This window comes from Aptenodytes forsteri, unplaced genomic scaffold (assembly GCF_000699145.1).
Source record: "Aptenodytes forsteri isolate BGI_AS27 unplaced genomic scaffold, ASM69914v1 Scaffold443, whole genome shotgun sequence".
NCBI lineage: Eukaryota > Metazoa > Chordata > Aves > Sphenisciformes > Spheniscidae > Aptenodytes > Aptenodytes forsteri.
Genome location: NW_008794170.1, coordinates 979,343 through 1,007,245, shown reverse-complemented (window position 1 = coordinate 1,007,245; position 27,903 = coordinate 979,343). Strand labels below are relative to the sequence as shown.

The following is a 27,903-nucleotide window of genomic DNA, read 5'->3' as shown; positions in this document are numbered from 1 at the left end:
TTGACTCTTAAGAGATTCAGAGTGGGTGAAGTGTTGTACAATAGTAAATTCATTGGATTTCATTAATTGACCTACCTAATATGTTGCAAAGCTAATGAGCCCTGATCTGCAGTATGTTTTTTCATCCTGCTGTCTTGGGGCATTGCAACTTCGCTGTCATGGAGTCAGATACAGGAAAGCATAAACTTTTTTATAGTTAAAAGAGCACTTCAGGAGCAAAGCCAGGAATCTGGTCTGTTTGCTCTGCAAAAACAAGTTCTGTCTCCCTTTCTGACAGTATTCTGTATGTGGTTGGCGTCAACACCTTTGCTTGTCTTTCTGTTAGCTTGCAACGGTGGTTGGAGTGCTTTCTTGGAGTGATGTCCAAAATGCCATAGCTGTAGCTGTGTGTTTGTATTTGCGTGACCTGAGGAAAGTGTGATGCAATATAAGCTTTTCTCAAGCCTTTTTGGAGAGTTTAGAATTTTTCTCTCCTAAAAACTTTTCAGTTGTCATAGCTTTGGCTAGTTTCTTGATAGTGGTATGCAGGGAGAGGAGGAAGGCTTTCAGGTAAGGGACTGTTTCCTTTTCTAGTTCTGTTTCTCCACCTCATGAGGCATACACTTGATAGCCTTCCACATTTGAAAAGGATTTGATGGACTTGGTGCTGGTAAATAAAGACTGCACTGCTACCTGCTCTGAGAGACTAAAGGTGCTCTTCTCTGGCCCCCCCTGGCTTTCTCTAGCTGGGAAGCAAGAATGTGTGCGCTGTAAACTTGAGATGAGGCTATTACAGTTTGCCAGCTATCTCAATTCTTACAGGGGAGCTCTATCAAAAATCAAATTGTCCTAAAAATCTAAAAGCATGTGAACATAAGCAGTCTTAGTCCCTCATAAATAAATAGCTTTCTGGAAGGGAAACTTAAAGGTCACAGAGCCAGGCCTACTTTACATCAAAACGATCTGTAATTGTGCAAGGTTCAGTGTGTGCATGAAGCTAATTGAGTTACATTTAAATCAAAATAGATCTTCAGGTATATTGTGTCCTGCTTGTTTCCCCTTGCTTTCTTGCTCCATCTCCCAGGGTAAATCAGTGTAATTGCGCTGTCAGCAATTGAACTGAATAACTTCATATTGAGCTTCTCGTTCATAGAGGGCAGAAGTTGTTGGTGCGATGTATGGTCAGCTGCCTCCCAGTGTGTCCCCCACAGGTTAGCAGCCAGCACATGGCTCTCAGAAGGAAACTGGGGCTAAGGGTGGAGAGGGAGGGTGGGAAGCCTTGGGGCTGACATCCCCCTGAGGGCAGAACTGTTTTGAATTTACTGGTGAGGAGAAAAATGCTGCTTGTTCTTTGGATCAAATCGAGCCCCAGAAATATACTGTGGTGTTTAGTGAGGCTAAATCCTAGACTAGCTGGTCCTGCTGTGATTTCAACTCTTTCCCCTTTGTCTGTACATGGTCAGTACGCTTGTTAAGCAAACACCCTCCGGTTGGCGTCCTCATCAGTGGATGGGCTTACAATAGCTTGTCAGATCAATCTTTGTGCTCAGGTCTGAAGAAGGATGTCTCTGTCCCCTTGATGTGGGGGAGTTGTGAATGTGTGAAACTTCAGCTTTGTGCATCTCTGGACCTCATTGATGGCTTGTATATTGGATAAATATACAGAAGCTTCAACTGTCTTTAACTGTTTGCTGGCTTGCAGAGTGATGCAGTGAACTGTATTCATGCCTGGCTGTTAGTTTCTGGGCAGACTAAGAAGTATTTGATTCCCTAACTCTTGAAGATGACTGAAATCTGGTTCAGACAAGCTAAAAAGAGTTGTTATAGACTGTTGAACAAACTCCTGCATACTTTCCATGTTCAAGCTTATGTTCTCTTGCTTCTCTTGAAATGCAGCAGGAAAATAGTCTAGTTTGTTACTTGGCAAAATTCCTGTTATCTTGTTCCATTTAATTGGAGCAACTTGATGCTGCTTGAAGTAGTGTGTTTTACAGTGAATATTTGGCTATCTTAAAATTGGTGCTTCCTTTCTAGTCTGACATGTTTATGAATGTCTTTTAATGTTTCTTTTGATAGTGATTTGTGAGCCCGGTGCTGTGGCAGGTACTACCTCGTGACTTTGAACAGACAGCTTTTGGGTTTTGGTTGATTTTTCTTTTCCTGGACCAAAGCCCTAAGATTGCTAATGTTCTTTTTCATATCCAATACTGCTTCCACTGAGCAGCTGTTTTCTCTTAATGAAAGCCTTAATCTGCAGAATATCAAGTGATTTGATCTGCATTGTTAATGCAATTGCCAGTATAAGACTCTGGTGAAGTCTGACCTCTCCTTTTGATTACAGACAGTTGATATTGAAGATGTGAGTATGCATGCTACACTGTCACAGCAGCTCCCTTTGAAAGGAGGCCGTTTATTTTCTTTCTGTGACTGGAGTCGTGTGAGGCTTCATGCTTTTTTCTCAAGTTGAGAATAAACTCTTTAAGTAGTTCCCGTACTAGGAGCACCAGTTGAATGGCTGACTTTAAGAGCTTGGGGGTTTGTAGGAATAAAAGGCATTTTGTAAATGAACTTTATTACCAGAGCTGTTTTGACTGACCAGTGTTAGTGCAGACCAGGAACTAGTTTGGACTGCTGCAGTTGTAAGTTATTTTGATATTGGGACTGCTTACACCAACAATGTTTAGGTTGCCAGCCTTAATCCTGATTAAACTTGGAAGCGGTTGTGCTAAGTAAAAACTCTGCAAATTCTTCTACGTGCTCTTCAGCTTTGTGTGTTGTTTGATATACCATGCACATTAGGCCTCCATTTTATTTTCTTTGAAGGTTTTGTTAGCTAAGGGAAAGGTCTTCCAGGGCAGCTGAAGCAGGTTTGGGAACAACTGTTACTGAGGGTGGCTGTGCATACGTAATAGTGAAACATGTTCATATAGGAGCTCCTATTGTGGAACTGCTCTGCAAGTGACTTTTCTATGAAGGCTGCTGTATGAATAGAAAAACAATCTTGTAACCGAGAAGCTATTACCCATTTTAAATATTTTTCTACTTACAGATCCTGCTGCCTGCATTGTATTGGTTCAGTTAGCTTAGTCTTAGTAAATAATGATGAATGTATTCTTCTCTTAAAAATTACCTGCAGGTATTAATGTACTTGTTATAAAATCAAAGGTCTGTGAAAGTTTTGGGTTAGGCTGGTTGAAAATTTCACTTGGCTTCAAATAAATGGGGCAATTGTAGTTGGGGAAGTATCCACATTAGTGAAATGGAAACAAATTCATAGGTGGGATTTCTTTTTTTTTTTTAACTGAAACTATGTAGGTACCACAGGCCGTTTGCCCCTTAAAAACAATTTTCCATGAAGAAAGAAGCAACTTGTAGGTCTAATAGGAATTCTATTGCAAGAACTCTGTAAGCATTCTAAAAAATTGTAATGACTCTGGTTCTGGTGTTTGTGCATTTTAACTTCATTTCTGCTTCATTTTGGAGCGGGGGGGAGAGGATGGGTAGAGCAGTTGTATCAGGGGAATTCATTTTTTTCTCTTTGCAGTGAGACCAGTGAACTACTGCAGTACACAGCAACTGAGGCAGAGGATGTGGAGAAGGTAAGAGTTTAAATTTCCAGGACTGAAATGTAAAGAGAACATGTTGTCGTAGATACAAACTTAGTTAACTACTTAATGCGTTTAGTGTTTGTTGCTATGGCAAAGATCTGGGCTGGGTCTGTACTAGAATATTTTGATAAGTGAGTGTTGTTTTGTCAGGGTGGAAATCCCACCCCCCCATCCCTCTTGCTGAGATACCTGGCTATCTGAGCAAGCAAAGACCCCTATAGACCACATGATTATCACTAATAATTTTTTTTAGTGTCTCTTGTCTGATGTAACTTATGGTGGGTGTTTCCGAATTTGGTTTGTTTTTCCAAGAAAATCCTGTGAGGGAGGTGGAAACAGCATTTCCTGAGTCTCTGCTGGGCTGTGCAGTGTTTGGCTGTTCAGTAGCATCCCTGTTTGAAGTGGCTGGTGGGATGGGCAAGGCTCTGCATAGCTCAGTGTGGGAACTAATGGCATTAACCAAGAGGTAAGTCACCTCCAACATTCAGCTGAGACTTTGTCTACCGGTATAAGGTCTGTCTCTGTTGGCTTTTGCTGTTGTGCAGCTTCCTATGATCCAGGTTGGTGTACAGGTTCCTCTGTGATAAAATAGCTGTTGTTTTCTACAAGCTAGTTATTATTTGGTTATAGCAAACAGCTGGATAACCAGAGCTGTTATAAGCATTGTAACCGTGGGTTATTCAAGTGTATTGGCTAGCATGTAGTATCTAAACTGCAGTTTCTCCTCCAAATGGTTTTGCCAGACATGTTGGCCCTGGACCAAGCCAGATAAATTGCCTTCTCATTGCTAGAAATAAACAATCTCTAATTATGTGACAGGATTAACATGAGATCACTGCTTCCTCCTACTCCACTGTGTTATTTTTTGGAGTAGGTGTAGTATTTGCTTTATTTCAGCAAACATTCTTGCTCACGGAGGGTTACTAGTGGGATAACAGAAGCCTTTTGCTTCCCCTTTGTTAACTTTTCTCTGTAGCTGCTGTCCCCTGCTGAGAAGAGCAACAAGCTTTTTGTAATTCTGGACAAGTTTGTAGTGGGCCCACTTCAGTTCTAGGGATGAAAGTTACATGGTGAATCCCTCAAAGCTCACTTGAATTCTGTAGTAGCAATAAGGATCCCAGCTGCACTAAAAATATCTTTTCAGCTATGTCTTGCTGATTCTAGTATTTTCATCCTATGTTTCTTGTTTGAAAGCTCTGATAATCTTTCTACAGTTCACTTAATGCCCTCCCGTACTCTTAGAGGGGAAAAGAAATATGAGGCTGGTTATATTGCTTTTTGCTTTAGGAAGTAGGTCCAGACCTTTGCACAGCAGTATGTGATTAATTCTTTAATCAGCTGGGAGGAGAAAAGTGGCAGGGTGATTACTCTGAGATAGAAAACTTACTAGTTTGGGAAAGTGTAACAGGCTTTCCCAAATCAGATGCAAAAGAAAAACAACATCTGTTTCAGTATACCAGCACCTGTCCACCCACCTGCACTACATATGACATTCAGCAGGTAGCAGGCCATCTTACTGCAGAGGTTTGTGTGTAGTTTTATGGGAGCACTTCCATCTTGCCATGGGACATGTCTTAGATCCTTTCCTAACTAAGCCTCCAAGCCAGTGCTTAACTAAAGATCTGTAAGCCCATCCTTGGCATTCATAGCAAGTGAGGTTTCTGACTGCTTACTGCCTTTGTGGAGTTCTTTTTTTTTAAAAAAAAAAAAAGGCATGTTTGAACATTTCTAAGTGTTGCAGGAGGCAGCCTATTACTGCTGTGCTCACTTGCTGATGGGCTGGGTTTGACTGGGATCAAGTTAATTTTCTTTGCAAGAGCCCCTATGGTGCTGTGCTTTAGATCTGACCAAAACAGTGTTGATAATGCACCTGTATTTTAGCTATTGCTGAGCAGTGCTTGCACAGCATCAAGGCCATCTCTGTTTGTCACTCTGCGCCCTGCGATTAGGCTGGGGGTGTGCAAGAGGTTTGGGAGGGGACACAGTCAGGACACCTGACCCAGACTGAGCAAAGGGATATTCCACACCATGTAACGTCATGGTCAGCCATAAAGCTGGGGGCGAGTTTTTTCCAAACTAGCCATTGCTCAGAGCAATCCTGGAAGCAAGGGGCTAGAACATCTCCTGGATCTTTAAGTCTTGTTCCTGCTGGTGGGAGTTGGTGATAAATCTGTTTCAGTTGAAGACTGCAGTAAAGTTTTCTCTCTTAAGCTTGACTTTGTTTGGAGGAACAAAGTGTGGATTTTAGTTGGCCTTGTGCGTTACAGTAGCTTGTACCTAAATATCCTCGTGTTCCCATGCAAAAGCTTTGTGTGAAGCAGGAAATATCGGTGAGGGCTTTCCTGGTCCTAAAATTTTAAGCCCCATTAGCTTCATTGCTCTATGTTTCTATGCCTTTTAGTTCCTTCCCTTTATGAGAAAATGGTGGTGTGCTACATTTTGGGCCCTGCCCTGTCGCAGCTGGACTTCTGGACGCTCATGCACTTGATTATAAAAGCTATAATTATTAACCAGTAGATTTAGTGAGGCAGTTTGAGTTTATACCCAGAAAAAGGGCTGGTGGCTTCAGTATGGCAGCAGATAAATAGAAGTTCACTGTGAAAACACTTCAGGGAGCCAACCGCTTGCAAACAGCTGGTTTTGGAGTACTGCAAAAAGAAATTTCTGAAAATGAGGTAGGTGGTTTTAGAAACTTTAAAAAAAAAAGAAAAAAAAAAAAAAAAAAAAAAAAAAACCACAACAAAAAAACCCACAAAGGCCTTTCCCTTTGTTCTGAGATCAACCTTGCTTATGCAGATAGCTTACCTGCAACCTTTACCAGCTGGCAATTCTGATATGAATCCTTCTGTATCCTTTTCAGGAAGGGGAAAAAAATGACTGAAAGGGGTAAACCTTTACATTTTTTCTTAGTCCTGAAATTGTTTCCAAGTAGCTCTTGAATGTCTGAGGTTTCAGTCTTGTGAGTACCCCTGTGAAAAATCAAGAGCACAGCATCATTGTTCTCATGTACACAAGAAAAATTAAGTATGGCTTTAGTGTTAGCAAGGTTGGTGTGCCCCTGCTTTTGTGGTAGATGAAGAAGGTGTATAGCAGCTGGTAGGCACTTCTTGTTGAAGTTCACACACCTGCAGCTACAGTGAGGATTCTGCTTTGCAGTGAGAAGCATCCTCTGTGGCAAGAAAGATCAGTGTCCCAGGAATAATGTTTTCTGCTATGGTTTTTTTTTTTTTTTTTGAGGGACAAAAATAGAGAAATGGGAAGAAGCTGAAATAAAAAAACGAGGTCAGGGTGTGAATGAGAATATTGAGCAACTATAGTTAATTTTTCAGGGTATTATAAAAGAAAGGGTAACAAGATTTGAGAACCCTGGTGTTTCAAGAAGGTAGCCATGGATGTTTGGTAGAAGAAATAAGAGAAAGTTGGGGTGGGGGTGTTATTTGCTTGTTTTCTCCCCTTCACTCTCTGTGAGCATGTCTTGAAGAGGTCAGAATAAAGCAGTTTGTTTCCTCCCTAGATTTTTTTGTAGTAAAACCCATTGCTACAGACTTTATTTTAATCCTGTAAATCAGGGTTTAAAGTCAGTCTAAAGCTCTTATTGCTCAACTAGAGTCTACCAAGCTCAGCAATCTTGTCATCACTGTACATAGGGTCACCAGTATGCACTGATGTAGTTCTTAATTTGGTTGGACAAATCTGGACTAGAGGAAGGATTATTATTTTTAAGTCAAAGTACAAGATAGTATCATATTTTCATTGTTAGATGTTAGCTATAGAGATTGGCACTCTTTCCACTTCAAAGAATAAAGTTTTTTCCCTTCTGTTCAGATTCAGTTTACCTTTGGAATGAAACAGTTGAAATTTGGAAATAAGGGTTGGCAGGAGGGATTTAATTTTGGCTTTTAGGGTTTGTTTACACAGGTGTATCCTGTTGATATGTAGCAATGTTTAACTGTTAGCTAGCTTCAATCTGCAAATTATTTGCTGTGTGATTTGGGAGCTTAATTATTTTGTGACCTTATTGTTTAATGGCTTTTGATTTGCTCATAGCAGACATACACAACTTAGAAATGACACTTGTTTCTGAAGTTTTAAAAAAATCAGTTGGGGTTTCATATTGTAATTAACATTGGTTATAGTGGCTAAAGAAGTAGTAAGTGCTGAAATGAGCTTCGTTAGGGTGTTTCAGACTGCTCTTACATGAGCGTAAAACTGGGAATAAAAAGTGGCTAATGTTTGTTTAAAATTTTTTTTTAAAACCCTGGATATTAAAAAAGGAGTGGGGGTAAAAAGGAAATAACTTGAAACAATTTTGGTTAAGTTTTTAATTACTCCGCGCTTGTGAATAGTGTTTTGTATTATGTATCAATTTTATTCAGTGTCACCAGCTTGCGTAAACTGGAGAAGATGGTGAAGATGAGAGGCTGCTGACAGACCAGCTTTGTGCCGCATCCTTTGCCAGTGCGAAAGTGAAAGGCTCCAGAGCTAGCCTGCATGAATTTTTCAGTTGAAGGTGCTGTATGTGGGCTGAGCTCCTTCCTGCAAGCTGTGGTCTGAACTCTGTAGGGTTGTAGCCTGCATTGCTCCTTGTGTCCATCTCTTGGTTAAAGAAACAACCTGCAAGGAAGGAGTTTGGGGAAAAGTTGCCTGACAGAGCAACCTGTTGGGGTTTGGTGTCTTTGTCCCCAGAAATTATATGAATTAGAACAGTGTCACCTGCTGCCCACCACCCCCCAGCTCTTCTAGAAGCAGCACTCACCAGATCACTGTGAAACAAGCTTAGAAATTGTAAGCTGTTTGTATTGGCTTAGTTGCAAAGATTACGGAAAGAGGTCTCATTATTGAAAACCACTTTTTCTAAATCCTACCATGCTCTGCAATATATTAAGACGTGACCTTTCCTGGACATTATTACAAGTTGTGCTGTGATCAGGTTTAAATCATTCATTTGCTGCTAATTCCCGTGGGGGTGCCAGGGCATTCCTTATAAATTAAGAAGCTGCTCTTCTAGCCTGGTTGGGAGGCTGATATCATTGTTAATGAACTGCTAGGAAAGGTATCTTCTGATACGATAATAAGAGTGTGCAAAACTAATTTGGATACAGATTTCTTTTTCCCTGCCACATATTCTGAGCCCTATTGTTAGCAACTCTATTATTAGTCCTGTCATCAGCCATAGCGGGGAGTTTCCACAGCTTTGCTGTGGAGTAGAGAAGCAATTGCTTTTGCATAGCTAATGGAAAGTATGGTGGAGGTTCAGCTTTTAAATTAAATAATTAAAATAAATAATGGATATTTGAACTAACTTACCATATACCTTTCTTCCTCTTTACATCTTTGAATACTTATCTTGGGGAGTTATGTTACAGCAGTTTGGTAGGAAGAAGCAGTTTCTAAATAGAATTTTGGAAACTCTTCTAAATGTTTGTGGTGCTGTTTTCTGTAGTGTTTTTTGAAGATTGAACCATTTTTTCCATTAACGGGTAGATTCGTCGTCGACTTTTTTCTTTATGTGAAAAGTAGGTTTCCTATGCTCTCAGCTACAGTATCTGGTTTGCCACCTTTGCCTCTTTAAGAGATCAAAAATGGTTAAAGAGCATCTAAACTTGCTCGAAGTTTTAAATATGCTTTGGTGATGTCATGTCAACTGTATTTTTTTAAGTCTTTATCAGCAAAATTAGTCTTTAAGAAATATAAATGCCTCAAGGAAAATGATCATGCAGTCATATCTCTAAGCCATTATTTCTTACCATAAAAACATAATACTGGTAATAGAGTGGACCTTTATAGTTGAAACTACTTTGCAATAGCATTTTTTAATTGCCTTTTAAGTAGTAATAGATAGGATTTAGTGTTTGCTGTGATTGCAGGGAATAATTATAGTGGGTTTAATGACCAGTAAATAATAGAAGCATTTTTCAGTTATTATTCTATCACTCACTTTATTACTGGCATCTGCTTCCTTGTTGTCAATGGATTGACAGTGTGTCCTCAGGATTTCAGTCCTGACCTCATAGCTTTATCCCTTCTGGAAAAGGCCTCTGTAAAGTGGTGTTTGGAGCTCTAACAATCCACTCCTTTCCAAGTTGCTTCAAGGTACTATCTCCACCTCATCATGCACCTTAAGTGCATCCTCCTGACACTAGTTTGGGTTTCCTTCAGATCTAGTCAGTTGTGTGATAACGTCAGGCTTGTGTTAAGCAATTACCCAGTGGACCAGCAAAGATCTGTTTTCTGATGGAGCCAGTCTGTAAATGAAGCTCAAACATGGGATTGATAAGTTTGGGGATGCTGGAGGAGTGACTTGCTGAGCTGGTGTTACTTGTTGGAATGATTGAGTGCTGAGCTGTGAGTTTCACCTTTCCTTTCTGCTGGGGGTGCATGCATGCATGGGTAGGTCTTGATGACCGATCAAATCAGGAGCCTTTGGACTTCTGTTGGTATGGCTACTTCAAAGGTGTTTGAGTCTTCCAGCCTGAAACATGCCTCGGTTTCTGTCATGTGAACAACACATGGCAACACCGAGAGGCAATTGCCACAATTGCTCCTCAACCTGTCTCAGTTAGTATGCCACTAAACTGTTTTGAAAAAAAACCCAGCTTCCTGTGTAGCATGATAGTTTTTGTTTGCAACAAAAGGGGGTTAAATTTAGACTTATTTCCATTTCCTCCTCATTCTACCTTAGAGGTGGGGTTTTACCTTCTTTGCTTCCTTTCAGCCCCAACAGCAGGTTGAGGAAGAATGTCTTGGATCAGGTAAGAATTTGGAAACAAGGCACCTCTCAGCCGATGTGTTCCCTGCCATCCTCTGCTCACCAAGGCTGAAAGCACCAGGAACTTTAGAGCTGGCTCCCATGTGTCTGCCCAGTGCTTATGGCAGGGCCACGACCTCTGGAAGTATGACTGGGAGACATGTTAGCTCTAAACATTTGCATTGTTAATAGAGCTTTAGCAGTGAAGCCTTTTTGCTGGATGACTTGTTTAATAATATATTTTGATTACTTTATTGATTTTGGGGGGTGTGTTTATTGATTTTTTGGATATTCTGATCAGACCACCTCTTAGTGTGATTTTTATCTTCTGATTCCAGGTAATCGAAGACATTGAGTACCTGAAGTTTGACAAGGGGCCATGGCTGGAGCAGGATGATGTTTCTTTCCATCATTTGAGACTTTAGTAAGTATGATGTCTTCCAGAAACTGAACATTACTTAGTATCAGATCTCGGAAAATGGTTAAAGCCTTGAGTTTTTAAAGGTATGTTTATATTTGCACTCTGACTTGGTTTTTTTTTTGTCAGAAGTCAGCAGTGATAGCACGCTTCTGTAATATTGGTGCTTGATACTGTAATGCAGTGTGGCGTTTTGCTGCTGCTAATAATTGATTAGACGAGAGACTTCAGATGAATAGATTCCATGCCATTCATGAAGTGCAAGAACTCTCCAGGCATTTCCTAAGTGCCGTACCCTGTGGCTCTTACTTTTGGGAATGTATTTTTGTGAGCACTTCTGTTCCTGGGTGATCACAAAAAACATTTCATTTTAAAACAGAGCATTTATGCAGTTGGCATGGTAGTTTCTCTGCTACCTTGGCAGCATGACATCCTTCAACAAAGCTTGTTGATGGAGCAACCTTGTAGCAAGTTTTATATGTGGTGCTGTTTAGACTGGCTGTGTTTAGATCATTTTTTCTAAAATTAGACTAATTTCTTATGCTGTCTGCTTTTAAGTATCTTACCAGCAGTCAAGAAGCTGCTTGAAAGAGTATCGTGGGGAAGGAATTAAGCAAACGTGGGTGACTGCTCAATAAGTAATTTTTTCCTCCTTTCCCCTGACTCCCAGTAAATAATCCTAAATAAAAGCTTTAATTCTAATTCACAGAATGAAGTATTGCAGTTCTGTTGTTCATTCTCCATAATAACAAGGGGGATTGTGAAGTACAGCGCTTTAAGAGTGGTTTTTTGCTGTTTGTTTTGTTAAAGATCCTTATCTGTCTAGTTGGATGAGAAGAGCTCAAACTCAGATAGTGGAAAGTGCCTTGCTGGAATAGAATCAAATTTCATTATTATAATTCTTTGCAAGTACTCCATGATTATCTGTCCTCCAATTCAGCTGTGGAGTGCTACTGGTGGGGGTGCATGTGTCCCCAGAGCAATGCTGAAAACAGAGGTAGCCCTCCAAACTCCAAGATATGTTGAATCAAACCATCGACCTGTATGTAAAGTGAGATCAGACCTACACTTTTATCCATGCGTTACAGATGAAGCATCAGGAGTGCCACTCTGAAGTCATGTTGATGAACAAAATGTTCTCTGGATAACCCTGTATAAAGAATATATCTGCACTCGTAAGACTATTAATAGATATAATCTTGCACTGAAGTGAGACAGGCTTCCCATTTTGCTAGAACTTCATCTTTAGACTGAATGTGCAGGTAGCAAGTGCAGTATAGTTATTACACTTTTAAAACAAAACTTAAGAGTTATATTAATTTCATATTTATTTCTGGTTATCTCACAGGTTAATAGGAACACAGGGATTTTTTTAAATTGAGTATCTGCCTCTGAATTTCAGTCTTTGTGACAGGCATTGGAGTAGTAAGTTAAACTTTTTTGTGGGCTTCTGATATTCTTTGCCTTTTACTTTTTTGTGCTGTTACCTCAAATGCCTCCTAAAATTAGAGATACGTTCCTTTTCTATGGCCCTTCTGTCAAGTGGTGAAGATAGACACCACCCAATAGTGCTCTTCTGCAATCTAAGAGAAACAAGTCATGATTCGGGTGCCTTTTAAGTATCTAAGAAGAGGTTTCTTTGTGTAGTAATTAAAGGATAGCATCTGGTGACTTAGACCCTGCAAACCTATCAAAATCAGATTTCCTTTGAAAGAGAGAATACAGTTAAGTTGCTTGTTTTCCTATAGCTTCACACTAGCACAGATATTAAGAAAGGTTTATTAATTGCAGAGTGTAGGAGGGAGTTAAAGGAAAGCATACAATTAAAGAGCAGTGTATTAAGATATTGTATGAAAACTGTACTTTGCAGCTGTAGAAAGGAATAAATTGCATTGTGAAGGACTCAATTTTTCATTGAACCATGGGGGAGGCTGAGAGGGTCTCCTGTATAAGGCTCTTGTCATTGTAGATAACACTATTTCTTCTGTTGGCAGCGTGTGGCTGTTAAGATCTTACAGTGCAACAAACTGCTAATATAAGTGTTCATGTGGTTTGAGTTTTGCTGTTTCCCCTTACCTTCAGAATAGCATTGTCAAGATAATGGTCGTATTCAGGCAGATGATGAATGTGCTCGGTGTTTGCTTTGAGCCTTCATTTGGTGCTGGGGTACTAGGGCATTGATCAACTGTGTAACGACAGATCCTGTGCCAATTTTGTGCTTGTGCCTTGCTCAGCTGAGTGAGGAAATCATGGGCAATATGTTGGGCAGCCTGGGAAGAGCACCTTTGTAATGTTTTATAAAAGTGTGTAGGTTTGGACATAATCTTTTTTCATGTTAACTCCAGAAGTGCTGGACAAACATGAGTCTCCCATCACAGCTTGCACAAACTTCACCCATGAAAACATGTCAGGCCCAGTGTCAGACAGGGAACAGATGCGTAAGGACCGAACAAACACTGCAAGGAGTTTGCTGCATGTCATCAGTGTTGGAATTGCATCCTGGAGCATCAAATGGCAATTTCAGGTGGTAGTTCATGAACGTTAAAGCCGACGCTTTCCTCGCTTTTTCTAATGCCCAAGTAGAAGAGAGCTTGTGGTACCCAGTCTTCTGCAGATTTGCAGGTGTCCCATGCCTATGTTAATGTTTCCTTTTGGAAAGAGTATTTAGCACATTCCTGATGGGCTGTCTGTTCCATATGCTGGCACATGCTGCCCTCTCGTGGGTGTTTCTGGAAGGCTGCAGCAGGTATTTGTCTGTTTTTCCATCTGCAATTGCTTACTTTGCTGACCTCCCAGCATTTTGCACAGCCCACTCGTTCTGACTTGGGCTATTTCAGATCTGATGCTGCCTGGGAGTCAGAGGGGCAGCGCAGCGGGAGGCAGGGCATTGCAGTCATAATCCTGCTCCAGTGGTGGCTTGGCTGTTGGCAGTTTCACCTCTTTCACCTTCAGCTTGTACCAGCACGTCTGGGGGATGGGGATCGATAGGCAGGGGTGAGGATAACTTTTTCATTGCATGTATATAGGGTCTAATGCACAGAAACCCCAGCAGGGCCTCTGGCTACTTTGGTAATGCAAATAAGCTAGCTAATCAAAACAGTGAGCCGCACCCATATAAGATCAGTTGCATAGTGATACCTTTTATCTCCCTGCCTTGCCCTTGAGTACTCTCTCCCTTGCCGTAATAGAGAGTAGTATGGTTGTGGGACTGAGGCATGTCTTGGTAAAAGGTTAAAAATGTGTGTATTTGTCTGTATGTAAGCTAGTGGGATCTCCCAGAGGATGTTCTCCATATCTTTCCTTCCTCTCCAGGCGCTGTGTCCGACAGAAACCACTCTGCTGGTTTTTTGAAAAGTCTCAAGGAGTTCCTCTGTTGCCACTGCACTCTTAGGCACGGTTTTATCTGTGCCCTTCCCAGTGACATCATGTGACTGTCTACCTCCATTGCAAAATAAATAATGTTTTGGAACGAAGAGCTGTAGTTTGTGTAACATCCCCTGTATTACTTTACCAGTTGTTGCCGGGAGCTTACTGCATTTGACTTGTTTCATCAGACAAGTTCAGGGTTAAATCTGTTACATCCCCACACTCCTTCAGAATTTGCTATAGCAGAACATATTTTATATGGGCAAATTTTCAGCTTAAGTCACCACTAATATAATTTAAAAAAAGATAGGTATTGGTGTTTCGTCTTTTTTAAGCCACCACTAATTTCACTTAGAAAAAGATAGGTATTGGCATTTGTTTTATCTTGATGAAAAGAGGATCTCTTTCCATTTGGAAACAATCTAGCCGTGAAATAGTTTGCCAGTCTCATCTGTTCAATTTTGTTCATTAATAACTTAGTGTGCCACAAACCCTGGGTAGTAAATCTTCCAGTATTGTATTTGGCGGAACATCAGACATATTTTGAGGTTGTTACTGAAGGACCTTGTATATGCAGTAACTAATAATTTCTAAGTTCTCTTAACATTTGTTTACCTTCTTAGAGCTATTGCTAACCCCAGAGCTTGGCTCCTATTTCCTTTCTGTACAATTTGCTCTGGTTAAATGAAATACTGCAATGAGGAAGCATGGGAGTGAATGAGGGAGAGCAACCCTTCAGCTCTGTTTCACAGTGTAATCGAGCATGCTTAGCAAAGGGAAGAAGTGTCCATGTTTGAATGTCTTGTCTGATTTCAAGTAGCAGGACTAGAAGTGCTTGCAAGAGCTGTATTGGACTTGTTTTTGAAACATTTTTTCATGGAGACTCCAAAATCTCATAAACCATTCATTGTAAAGCTTCTGGCACTATTAAAAACTGCTTCCTTTGGCACCTTACTTCTCTCTTGCTTCAATTGAAACAGTTTTTCTAATTTCCTCTTTGCAGTGGCTTTTTATAGATTTGAAGAGGTGTTGTTTCACTTTCTGACCTTCTCTTGCAGACCTGCTTTTCTTGGAAAGCTCTTTTTTTTTCTTGGCGTTCATGATGAGTGTTTCTGTTCACCAAGGGAGTGGCCATGGTTCACTTTGGGCATGGCATACTTGTTCTGCCTAACCAAATGGTGGAGTCTGAGTCCCTTTGGCAGAAGGAGGTCTGTATGTCACTGCCCTGCCTTTACTAAGTTCTGGAGAAAATGGACAAGGAAGAAATGACAGGCAAGGAAAGACACATGGGGGACACAGCCTGCTGCTGTCCTGTGTGCCTGCTGAATGAGCACAGGGGCAGAGGAGGTCAGTACGGTAAGAGTTGGATGCAGGAACTATCTGTCCCACCCAGCTCTATGTGCCTGTGGCATGAATCAGGAGCATTTCTCCTTTCCCCTGCTCTCACAAGCATGGGCAAAATCGTAAGCGCATCACATGCTCACTGGCTCACTTGCATGTGTTGTACCCTACCCATGGGAGGCATGAAAGCCGACCGCAGCAGGGGTTGAGGAGCCCTGGCTGAGGTAGTAAGGGTGTGAATAGCAGAGGAATGAATACCACCCACTTGCTCAGATTCAAACCTGAAACACAATAACCGGTTGGTGAGAAGCTGGTTTCAAGGTGTGCGAGAAAATAATCTGTTTTCCAGTTGGATCCACCTGCTATTTCTCAAGTTACTTTCATGTATAAGCACAGAATTTAACGTGGGATGCTTTTGTGTTGCTGGCTCTAAGCCTCTTAGGTCAGTGAATGCTTTTAGGTAGGAAGTGTGGTTTTCTAATACTGTGTATTGTCATTTCAATTTTTGTGATTATGCCAGCATCAGTTGTTGAGAAATCATGGCTCAGGCTACGCAAACTGGTTTTTTTTTTTTGTTTGCTTGACTAGTTTATTTTTTTCCAAGCAGTCTACTTCCTTTACCCTGCCTTGCACCTTTAGCAAATATGTTCATAAGACTTTCTAATGTTCATTGTGGTAGGCAATCTTTGGACTTGGTGGGAAAAAAAAGTGTAAGTTACTTGTGTGTAATCAGGTTTCTGCAGGTTCCCTGAAAAATTTGTGTATCCTTGCTGTAAACTGCCTGTAAGGGAAACAGGACTTCCCCCTCTGAAAAGAGGGAGGAATGTGTCAGTCCTGATTCCTCGGTACCTGCTCGTGCATGTGGTGCTGGACCATATATGTGGTGCATAATGTGTGGAGTGGGTGTGTAATAGGTGCTTTTAGAGAAGCAATGAGCTGCCCATTGCTGTAACATACATAAGTGTGATTCCTGTGTAGCAATGGGAAGAGCTGTAGCTAATAGGATTATGGATGGGTGAGCTAAAATCTAATGTTTGTACAGTATTAGAACCATGCAGTCACATGCTCTCAGTTAAGTTTGAAATGCCACATAATCTTATGGGTAGGTAAAGCACGCTCTGGGAAGCTATGCTACTGCATGATGAGAGCTGCTTCAAGAAAATATGGTTAAGTGCCAGAAAATAATAAATAGTGATACTTTTGTGCAGGGGGAGAGAGAGAAAACTAAGGAAACATAAAAGGTGCCTTTAAATGCTTCCTGCTGAGCAGTAAATTAGTTCTGGCAAGCGAATGTGGTTTTGTGGTTAAAGACACTGTTGTGGCAGGTGTCTTTGGGTGGTGCTTTTAGTATTCAAAGTTATTTCTTAAGGTGCAGAGCTGAAGCTGGAGAAGCCATCTTTGGTAGCATTAGGTTTGCATTTTTTTGTTGTGCAGTGGTTTCTTTGGAGGCAGTGGTTGTGAGAGCAAAGAAGTTTTGAGAGCAGCAGGTTTTCCATCTTGACCACTAACTAAAATAAATTGTGCCTGGGAATTGTCCTCTAGAATTGCCATTTTTCTGAGATTCATGAAGGAATGGATTAGCTGCAAACTGGTTGACTATTGGACACAGTTTGTATGTATCAAGTTATACTTCATGTATGCCTGGACAAATTTTACCTGCTTTCTCCTACAGACTTGTAAGGTCCAGAACATCTGCTCCTACTTGACAGAGAGCTGACTCCCATTTCTGTGGGAATAAGGGATGGGAGATGTTTATTCACTGATAGATTAGTGGATCTTCCGCAGCCTCTGCTGTTAAGCCTGAGCTCAGCAAGGTCTTTAAACATTGCCTGCATGCAGTCCTGTTCAAATCAAAATTCTTAGCTTGCTGTCTCTGCTATCTGCACAATGAAAATGCAGATTAAAGCTCATAGCGTTGGTACTGATTATAAGTGTGATTGCAGGATGGACTGTACTTCAGGTACCAGCTCTTCATTCCTGAAGGGCTGCTTTCTGCTGGGGTCTGTTTATTTTAGTTCCAGGTTAATTAGCAGTGCATATTAGAGCTGATTCCTTCTTGGTAGAACCCCAAGAGAAGAAACTTAGTAGGTGCAAAGGTGCTCCTCCCAAAGCATGTTGGGATTCAGAAATAAAACCAGTTGCATCATCAGATCACCACTTTTGACAAGCTTTTCCATCCCAGCTCAGTTATTCCAAGCTGTCTTGGAGTGGGAAGGCTGGGAGTGGCCCCCAGGAGGGCTGGTGCTAGCATGTCACAAAAAAGCTCTTGCTGTGTTGGTGAGGAGGCAAAGGAGGACCCTGTTTACTGGCTTCCAGCATGTGAAATATACATTTAATGTATGTGAAGATAGATAACGTAGTAATTCATAGGAAACATCTTTGGTGTTCATCCTGGCCTTGTAAAAGGGCATTTATCCTTACTTTCTCCCACCTCAACTTTTACTAGATTATTGTACTTCCTTATTAATTTGTCTGTAGTAGGATAATTTATAGTGTGTGTGTCAGGATACGTTAGCAGACTAGTTTACTTGTTGAAACTGTTCAGTGCTGTGAGGTAAGGTCCCAAAACTTGTGATTTAGGGAAAAAAATTAATTGCTTAAAGATGATTAACTTTGCTTTGCTCAGGGCATATGCTTTATGTGTGTGTAAACATCTGTAAAGAAATGCAATTCACTGAAAACACAACTTGCAGAGTTTAAAGTGTTGCATTTAGAATTTGGTCACTGTCCACTGCAAATGGATGTATTTTTCCCCAAATATGTATAGGTGGCACTGTTGGTCTACGTATAATACCAGTATGCAGAAGGTGGCTTTCTAGCAGTTTCTCAGACATTTTAAATTTGGGGTATTTGAAAGTGCTGGCACTGTGCAACATGGATTTTTGGTGGATCCTGGTATCTGTCATTACAGCTGCTGCAACAAGCTTCCCCTGGTTACTCCCAGGCAGGATGCTAGAGGCACTGTCTGCTTCAAAACCCTGTGATTGCGTCAGTGTCAATCCATTTAGGATGGGAGTTTGGGGAAGAGCACCACCTTACTTTAATCCTGTGACCGTTCATTTGTGAAAACTAATTGCACAAGAGGCAATTAAATGAAGTTGATATAGCAAGATAGTGTGTGTGATTCAATAAAACCATTGTTTTACCTTGCTTATATAGGAAAGCAAAAAGCTAGAGATGCCTTATGGAGAAGGCTCCTAGGAATGACAGAGCATCTCCAGGGAGGAAAAACGCAGGGGAGGGAGTGGAGAAGCAGAAGTTGGAGCAGGAGCCAACTGGAGGCAAGGGGGTAAAAAAAACCCACAGGAACTGCGTGAGGAAAAGGACTATGTGTTCATCATAACTGGAAAAGAGGCAAAACCTGTGGAAGTAGTATTTAACAGAAAAGTGGTTCTTCAATATTTGGTCAAACTCAGAATTGATGTTGCTGTCTTTGGGACAGGACGTGGACTAACTGCTCCTTTTTCTTTCCTTCTTTCTTTCCCCTCAGTGTTCAGGACAAAGATGGAGTGCTGGATCCTGCAGCCATCCCTCGCTTCATTCCAGAAATCACAATTGGAGGCAATGAATATGATAAAATCTATTATGAGTATCGATCGGTAAGTAATACCAGAAGGGGAGCAGTTGTATGGTAGCCAGGCAACTATCCCTGCCAAGGTGTAAGTGCGTTTGTAACTGTCCTGTGCACAGCCTGGGTGTCAATCTCATGTACAGGCATACACATTTCTGAGAGTAAGTTCTGGATTTTGCCCAGATCACCACCTTTTTTGAAGTCTGGCTTCCCCACAAGAGGAATAATGAGGCAAATGGTTTGTTTCGTAAGCTGATTTTCTTTTTTGATCTTTAGATGTGGACTAAAGGATAAGTGGTTTTCATTTGTTTTTGTTTCTCCTGCCCCGATTAGTCTCTGACCTCTGAAATCTAAAATAATCCTTTGAGTCAAACAAGAAAATTGGAAACCCATGGCAACTTCTATGAAGACAACAGCTTATAAAATGCTGAGGGAGGGGGTGTTTTTTCTGGAATAGGCTGAGGAGGTACAAATGTTACATTGCTTCTCAAAACTGTTGTTGCTTTAAATAGTGTGTTTCTGTACGTGGGCACACATCCAAAGCCTGTTGTGGCCCAGCACTCTCTTACACCTCATGCAGGCTCCCACACAATGTTTTAATTAGCTGCTTGCCTTTCTGGTTCTGGAGACAACGGCTTCCAATTGACTTAGCACTTTGCCCTATCGCTTATTGTTATTTAGCTGGCGTGGGGTCCTCTTGCACCACATGGTGTTTTCCTAAGGCCCAGGTATTGTAAATTCTCATTAGAAACTGTGGAACTGATGACAATTAATACTGATTAGACAAACTGAAGTCACAGATGATGGTATATTTTCAAGTTGAATTGAAATCATCTCTGCCACTGCATTTTTTTTTAAGCCATCACTGAAGACAAAAGAAGGAAGATCTAGATAAATTGTTGTAAACCATGATTTGCATAGTCAAAACACTACTATTTTTCTGTTCCTGTTAGTATACAGTCTCTTACTGAAATTAAAATGTAAGATACAGGTTCGTGGACTTGTTTGGAAACTCTGGACTACCAATGTTTTCTTCAGGAATAGTCAGTTCAGAAGTCCCTGTGAATATTCAACATAATTTGTTTCTCCTCAGCTTAACTATGCAGTGGAGAGGCTCCTGGGTTCATGCTGTTCTGCCTTATTTGAGATGTAGTCTTTCCAGCTTGTAAAAGGGGCTGAAGCTAAAGGTTAAAGTAGCAGAAAGCGTCTCAGTACTCCTTGAGGTTGTCTAATGGGTTTGAAAACTCCCTGGTCCATCTGAGAAATTGCTATCAGAATTTTGTGCTTCTTGGTATCACTTACATTTTTAAGTCCAAAACTTCAAGCTCAGACTAAGGATTTTTGGAGTCCTTCGCTCCAAGAGACGTCTGTGCATGTGCAGCACATATTTCAGAAGGATCTGCTGCATGACTTGTTGCCAACATGCAACATCCATCTGTACTGACAGTGCCTTTCTTCCCGAAGATGATGGGTTTTTTTGGCTGAAATGTCACTTTGCAGTGGAGCTGGGAATTATTGAGGCTGCCTGACACACAGCTAGATGTGACCTTGGTGCTGCGTGCTGAGAACCAGGGGTAATACTTCTGAAAGCTTTTTTCTCTAACTATACAACAGCACATTCCTCTTTGTGCTGGCAAGAAACTGAGAATGCCCTAGCTCATCAAATAGCTGGCTTCCAAGAAAAATTGTGACTTGCCTTGCAGATGTATCAAAGGGATGCTTAGGAGTAGGAATATGAATACCTGGGAAGGAAAGCTGGGCTCTTGGATTGCTCTGCTTGATGCCAGTTAGTTGACAGCAGAAGCTGAGCACTGTCAGTGCAAAAAAACATTGCCAAAATATAATCTCCCTTCTGCAGGCATGCTTTTAGGTCCAGATTCAGGAAAGTACTGTGGAAAGTGATAATGTCCTTTGGAATAAGGAGGAGTTGTACATTTCATGAAGCATTTGGTTAAATTCAGGCAATACTAGCTACTCTCTTTCTCTCTTCTGAATGCTTAGACACTTGTAATCCTTCAGGGATGGGGGGGCGTCTATAGGGATGGTGCACAATGCAAAAGATGCTGGGTTTTCCTACTTCCTATAAGCTACTGGAAGGGGAAGCACAAAGCCAGCCCCACCTGCCATTTTATGTTCCAAGATATGTTTCAATTCTTTGTGTTGAAACTTTGAAGATCTGGGGGTTTTTTCACTCCAACTTTGTTTAGCAAATGAAGGTGTGAATTGCTTTGTAAGGCAAGGCTTATATTCAGAGGTAATACAGCATGAGACCAACCAGTGCAGGCAGGAAAAGCAGATGAACTTCTAGACATACAAATCGTAGCTATGAGGTTGCTGGGTCTAACGAGAGGGAATCGTAAACCCTTGCCTTGCCCATGTTTATGCAGGGATGGTTACAGCTGCGCTACCACTTTTGCATTTGAAGACAGGTAAAGATTTTAGGCTCACATGACTTGTAAATAAAGACTTAATTATGGTATAATTACAGAACTTCAACTTTTCCTTGTGGGAAATACGTGCTTTTAAAGTTAGTGTAATGATGTTTACCACGTAAATACAATGATTTGTGTAGGGGATTTTTTTCCTCAGCAATCTTAAACTAGTCGTAAATCCTTGATCATACCAATAGGCAGCTAACTGCTGTGCTTTTCAGAGTTGCATGCACACAATTCATGCTGCCTAATAATGGTGGTTTTTGGGGATTTGCAAATTCCATGCAGAAGCTGTTTATTGTTCAAAATATTCATTAGTCAGAAGCAACTGAGAAGGAGGAGGAAACACTCTTCAGAGTCCAAGATTTTAGTATGTGTGCCTTTCTGCAAAATAATGAGGTAGCCACATACAGCTCAATACTAGAAACTCTCTTTTTACATATATCCTTTAAACTTCAAGTGTTCCTTTCACATGTGAGGAGGTGGCTTTCTGCCTCATTCTCTTATCATAAAGTCATCTGGCAGGGTTCAGCCGTTCTGTTCAGGCATTCATAAACTTCTAAAGAGGCTTTTCTGGCAAGGGAAAAGTAACCTTTTAGTCAGGTTCTGTAGATCACAGAGATAAGCATGTTCATTTGTAAGTGAAGCAACATTATTTTAGGAACTGTCAGACTAGTAAAGACTTGACTACTCGTTTTTTTTTTTCTTAACAACTGCTGTATCTCTCTGCTTTCTTCCAACTGCGCACAATCCCCATGGATAGTGCTCCAAACTCCATGTGCGCCCTGTGAAGCTGGAGCACTTAGGCAGATGTGTTTGCAGAGAACACAAAAACAAATGGTTCTGTTTAATGGAATCAGTGTACTTAAATAATGTACTTATGTACTTCACACTCCCGAATGCTGTTGGCAAGTCCTGCTGAATCTCCTAGGGGTGGTGAAAAAAGGATTCTTTTACGTGTATGCTCTTTTCTGTATACATAAAAGTGCAGCTGTCTAAGATTCATATTGAAGCCATCACCTACGTCTTTACCTCTGAAAACAAAGCTGGAGAACTTTAAAATAGTCTTTGCCACCTCTCCCTTCACTGCAGATCGTAGGGAAGTGATCAGTATTTCATTTATGTAAACTTCGTGTTTAAAAAGCCTAAAAAAAGTAAAATAATGGGCTGCTTATCACAAGGTGTACCAGAGCCTGAGTCCAGCGTTTGCTGGTGTTCACTCAAGGTGAAAGCAAAATGGTTAAAACCTAGTCTCCTTTCTCATGTCATCAGCCCCAGCAGAAAGCATTTCTGCTAGCCCACTCACCCCAACCCTGGTTCACGTAACCCAGCTCCCCTGTTTGTCCAATGGCTTGTCCCAACATCTTTAAACACAAGTCTAAGAAACCCTGAAGGACAAAAGGGCTGTCTTCAGTAGTATGCTTAAAAACTGTGGCTTGCATCTCATGCTCTAGGATTTGTTTGGGGTTTTTTTTTCCCCTCATCCTTTCTCCAGGGTGTAAGATTGCACAGTGGGAGGGGTATCCTACCCTCTTTATAGTTTGCTGGGATTCTTTAAGTATATGTGCTGGTGTGTATACTGAAGAAAGTAACCAAATGCTTGGGCACACACATTCTTCTTCAGACAAGACAGGCCTAGGCACCTAGAAGTTCCTTTTGTACTAAGGCAAATCCCATATCAAAATGTTCTATCTTTTGTTAGCCTAACTTACACAATTAGAAAAAAGGAAGTCAGGGATGTGTACCTTACCCTTGAAGCAGACAGTTGTGATGAATTCTTTGAAGAATTTATTCCACACTCTTGAACTACCTTCAAAGACGCTTCCTATCCAATATGACTTCCAGCTCCTGTGAGTGCGTGTGCCTGTGTGTTAAGGCTTTCTTAGATCAGTTTTAGTTGTCATCTTTCAGTCTGAAGTGTCCTTCTGCTCTTGCATCGAAATAGTGAGCCACCTACTTCCCTTCCTTTCTTTACCCTCTTATTGCTTTTCCCCACCACGCACTGGCTATTTGCTGATCCTGGCACACTTCAACCTCCATCCCTTGGCTCCTTTCCTTGATGGTTCTCATTGTCCTCCTTTGAACCATCTAATTGTGCAATGTCACTTTCTGTGGTGAGATAAACTTTGCATGTGTGCCGTATTCACCACATGAGGAAAGCAGAGGCTTATTTGGCAGTAGTATTGATTCTGCTTTGTCCATCCTTGTCAGTGCAGCTCCATATTAAGCAGAGACAAAATGGGTGGCTCAGATTTTTCTGCCCAACATTTAACTCATCAAGAAAGTAAAATAAATATGACACTGAAAGGTAAGAGAAGGCTCTCATTTTCTTTTTCCCCACCCTTTTCCCTTGGTGGAAGACTGCTTTTGGAATATGGGTATGCTGACCATGAGGCAAGGAAAGCGTGAGCTAGTCAAAGACCTAGCTACTGCTATAAGGTGCAATTCGGCTCCCATAACTGTGTCTCTGGCAAGTCCCTTCAGCTTGCTAACCTAACAGGGATTTATTTTTTTTTTTATTCCTGGACTAGTCTTATGCTAGATTGCCAAACGGAACAGGTTTCTGGGGTTAGGTGAATACTGGAGCTGTGGAAGGGAAGTAGTGGCTGGGGCGGGATGGCTGCCTGTCCACAGCAGCTGCACCAGCTCAACTGCCTTGTCAAGCTGCATCTTCGTATCCTGCTCCTCATCCCCCTCCTTTCTGCCCCAGGACCTGGGAGTGTGTGGCTGGCAGTCCCCTGCAGTCTTGTGTATCAGCAGTGGAGAAGCAGCAACAGGTTGGAGAGGAGGAGAAGCCCATGCTTTTCCCACAGGCTCTTTATTTCCCTCTTTTTCATAAAGATGCAACCTCAGGGGTGGGAAATCCTCAAGTGTGGGATGCCTGCCTTGGTAGTTGCAGGGAAACAGCTGTAACGCAGCAAGGTTTTGAGTGAGGAAAGGTGGGCCTGCAACATCAGTCAACTCTCAGCCTCACAATGCAAAAATCAGAGTATTGTAAGAATGTGTGTTTATCATTAGAAGATCATAAGTAGCCCAAAAGGGAAAACATTAAGGGAAGACTTTCTCCAGGTTTGATGTGGCCCAGGTTGCATGTGAAGTGCAGCCCTGACCCTTCTTGGCAGCTGTGGTTGCAAGGGGCTGAGGATGGCTGCTGGCAAATGGGAGGGTTAGGAAGTCCTCTAGCTTTCCCATCTCTTCTGACAGTGCAGAGCACTCCTGGCTTACACACAAATTCCACCATTTAAAATATCCTGAACTAAAAAGAAATACTTGAGCTTTCAGGGAGCCAGAGTCTGGATCAGCAACAGGGAATGTTTGCGTCAAAATGACGCATTGAGGTTTAACGTGGTGATATTGCGTGGTGGGGTCCTCAACATCTTGGCCTTTGGCTGCAGATTTTGGGTTTCAGAAAAGCTACAGGCTTCTAAAAAACCCTTTGACCAATTCTACTTGTATGCACAGAGTACATTACCCATACATACATACAAAGTACAACTGCTGCAATAAGCTTTATCTAAGCCATGAATTGTCTTTCATGGTACTCTTGCCTTTGCAGAAGTAGGGAGGTTTAGGATATCTTTCTTCTCCATGTTTGTGATTGTTACCATAGCAGCGTCTTTGATACAATCTTCTGTTTTCTCTCTCCTGCCATTTTTTCTTGGCTTGATGAAGTTTTCATTTTTTTTTTTTTTAGGATCAAGATCTCCCTTCCTAATTCTTATTTTAATGGAGGTGTTTGGCAGCTGTCAGAGGTAGGGAGGTTTAGGATATCTTTCTTCTCCATGTTTGTGATTGTTACCATAGCAGCGTCTTTGATACAATCTTCTGTTCTCTCTCCTGCCATTTTTTCTTGGCTTGATGAAGTTTTCATTTTTTTTTTTTTAGGATCAATCTCCCTTCCTATCTTTCTTCTCCATGTTTGTGATTGTTACCATAGCAGCGTCTTTGATACAATCTTCTGTTTTCTCTCTCCTGCCATTTTTTCTTGGCTTGATGAAGTTTTCATTTTTTTTTTTTTAGGATCAAGATCTCCCTTCCTAATTCTTATTTTAATGGAGGTGTTTGGCAGCTGTAATGCCCAGCCCTGTCTGCTCTTGAATCCAGGAAGGAATGAAAACAGACACACAATAAATTAGAAAAGGCTTAATTTAAGTTTTTTCCTGTTTTATATCTGCAAAAATATTTTTAGCCCTTTCTAAAGTAACAAGATGTTGCGTGGCTAAATATTGGTAAGACCAGAAGAACCTGAAGAATAACTAAAACCTAGGAATGATGAAGTTGTTCCTGAAGGGTACCTGGAAAGGGGTGGGAATAGGCATGTGATCTCCTTCTCTTCCCACCTTCCCACTCCTCCTCTACTCTCACTGATCTTGTACATACAGGGAGAGTGTGAGTAGCCCTTCTGCTTTAGAAACTTGTAGCTTCTCTACCCTGCTTTCCTTGAAAGATATCATGGGCAGTTGGCAGGGATATCTATCCCAGATATGGGGGGGGAAGGAACCTGAGAGACCTTGGGACTATCTCAAATCTTGGTCTTGATAGTTGTCTGTTTTGTTTTAGATGACGGACCATGCTGTCCCAGGCACTGGGTACCTATGTAAATCAAAAAGACAGTAAAATCCCACTGGTGTTAAAATAATCCATTTCAAACTTGACAGTCTGCAACTGAGCCCTATGAAAGAAAACATTTTTTTATGTGGGAGCACATCCTCCCTCTCCCAAACCCCTCTTAATCCTGTACCCATGTAGGAATGTGATCCTCAGGGTAGGATCACAGGTACAAATCCTCTATTAAATAAAAAAATAAAATAAAAACCCAAGGAAAATAGCTTGGAAGAAAGATCTTTTGTTAGTGATTAAGCAAAGTGGAGAAAAGTTGCAGGTGAACTGTTCCCACTCCACTCTTCTGTATCTCCTAGGAAACTTTAATTAAAAAAAATCCAACCCTCAGAGGACAGTTTTATTGTGGTATCTTATATTGAAAATCATGCTCTAGATCAGGAGAAGGTTTTGGTAAATCTCTAAGAAGGATACCTGGATTTATTTTTTGCTCTCCCTGCATTGCTCCAGCTTCTCAGGGATAACATCTCCATGGAGATCTTAAACACCTCAAACTGACGTTACTTCACAGTTTATCTGTGCTGGTGTGGTGATGCAGTTTTGGTTGGGATGGCATTAGTGTATGATCTTTCTTGTTTCCTGATAGCGTTTTTATGCTGAGAAGTGCTTTTGGGCTTTTTAATGTAGAACTGGCATTGCTAAGACCTGTTGCTACCTTAGGTAATGTAACATAAGGAAAGCTATTTTAAGAGGCTTTTTGCATTTTACCTGTCCAGTTAGAAAAGCAAGCCTACAGTTAGTACAACACTTTATCTGGCTTGGATATAGTTACTTGGCTTTTTCCTGTGGTAGGTTTGCACTCTGTAGTGGATAACTGGCATTTCTAACATATTTGCTGAGAAAAACCAAAGTAGATATGATTCTGCCACTATGGAGAATAGTCATTAGGGCAAGTAGGCACTGTGGAAAAAAGCTGTGACAAAATATTTAGCTGTTCCTTATTGCTTGCTTATTAAAAGCAAGGCTAGAGATACACATTAGATTGTTTATGGTGTTCGTAGTTGTTCAAATTGTAAGTCAGAAATTCATTTCTACAAATCAGATTCCTGCTTAAGCTCACTTACGTTGTTTGAAATAAAAAATACTTCAGCTTTAAAGAAATATGCTGTGTCCTCCTTATGGCCACTTCTATTTCCAAAAGATTTCTACTGTCTTGTCTGTCTTTTTCAATGAATGAATGAAGGGTAGGACAACAGTCAATGAACAATTTCAGCAAATTGGAATTGTTTTAACCTCAATTCAGTAAAGCTTTTGAGTACTCTTGTTACTTGGGCTATAATGAATGTTCACAGCATTAAGAATTTTGTTTGAGTAAAGAATGGCAGGAGTCAAGCTGTAAACAAATCTATCTATGCCAATCCTTTGGAAACGAAACCATATACACCTTGAATGTGTGTTTGGGGGTTATTACACCACCCCCCTGTTTTTTTTATCTGTTGCTCTGGAACATAGGAACCAAGCTCTTCCAGAATACAGCCAATATATGAAGCTACATGTTCCTAGATTTAGCTGTGTGCCAAAAACAAACACTGACAAACTTCAGGAAGTCAGGATTTCTTCTGGAAAAAGCAGTAGTCTTTGCTAACAGTGGTGATGGAAGGTGCTGCTATTATGCTTGTTATAAACAGCCACTAAATGAAAAGGTTTGGATATTGATGAGCCCATGCTTGTGGAGTGATGACTCTGTTCTTAAGTGCTGTTTGATCAGCGCTGCTCAAAACGTGCTATTTATAGATCTACTTTAGCTGTGAAGCCCAGCCATTAGTAGAAAGCAGCGCAGGAGTAGAAAGGAAAAAATGGTAATTCTTTTTGCTCCTGAA

The 27,903-nt window shown here is 41.1% G+C and overlaps 1 protein-coding gene across 1 annotated transcript in view; it reads left to right on the top strand.

Annotated features, from left to right (window-relative positions):
• Positions 1–27,903, top strand: part of NDUFA10 (NADH:ubiquinone oxidoreductase subunit A10) — a 42,295-nt gene that overhangs the window by 8,560 nt on the left and 5,832 nt on the right. Inside the window, exons 6-8 of the mRNA XM_009281949.2 lie at positions 3,524–3,578; positions 10,674–10,759; positions 18,951–19,059. Of these exons, the coding sequence (XP_009280224.1) occupies positions 3,524–3,578; positions 10,674–10,759; positions 18,951–19,059 (250 nt within the window). The remainder of the gene's footprint in view (positions 1–3,523; positions 3,579–10,673; positions 10,760–18,950; positions 19,060–27,903) is intronic.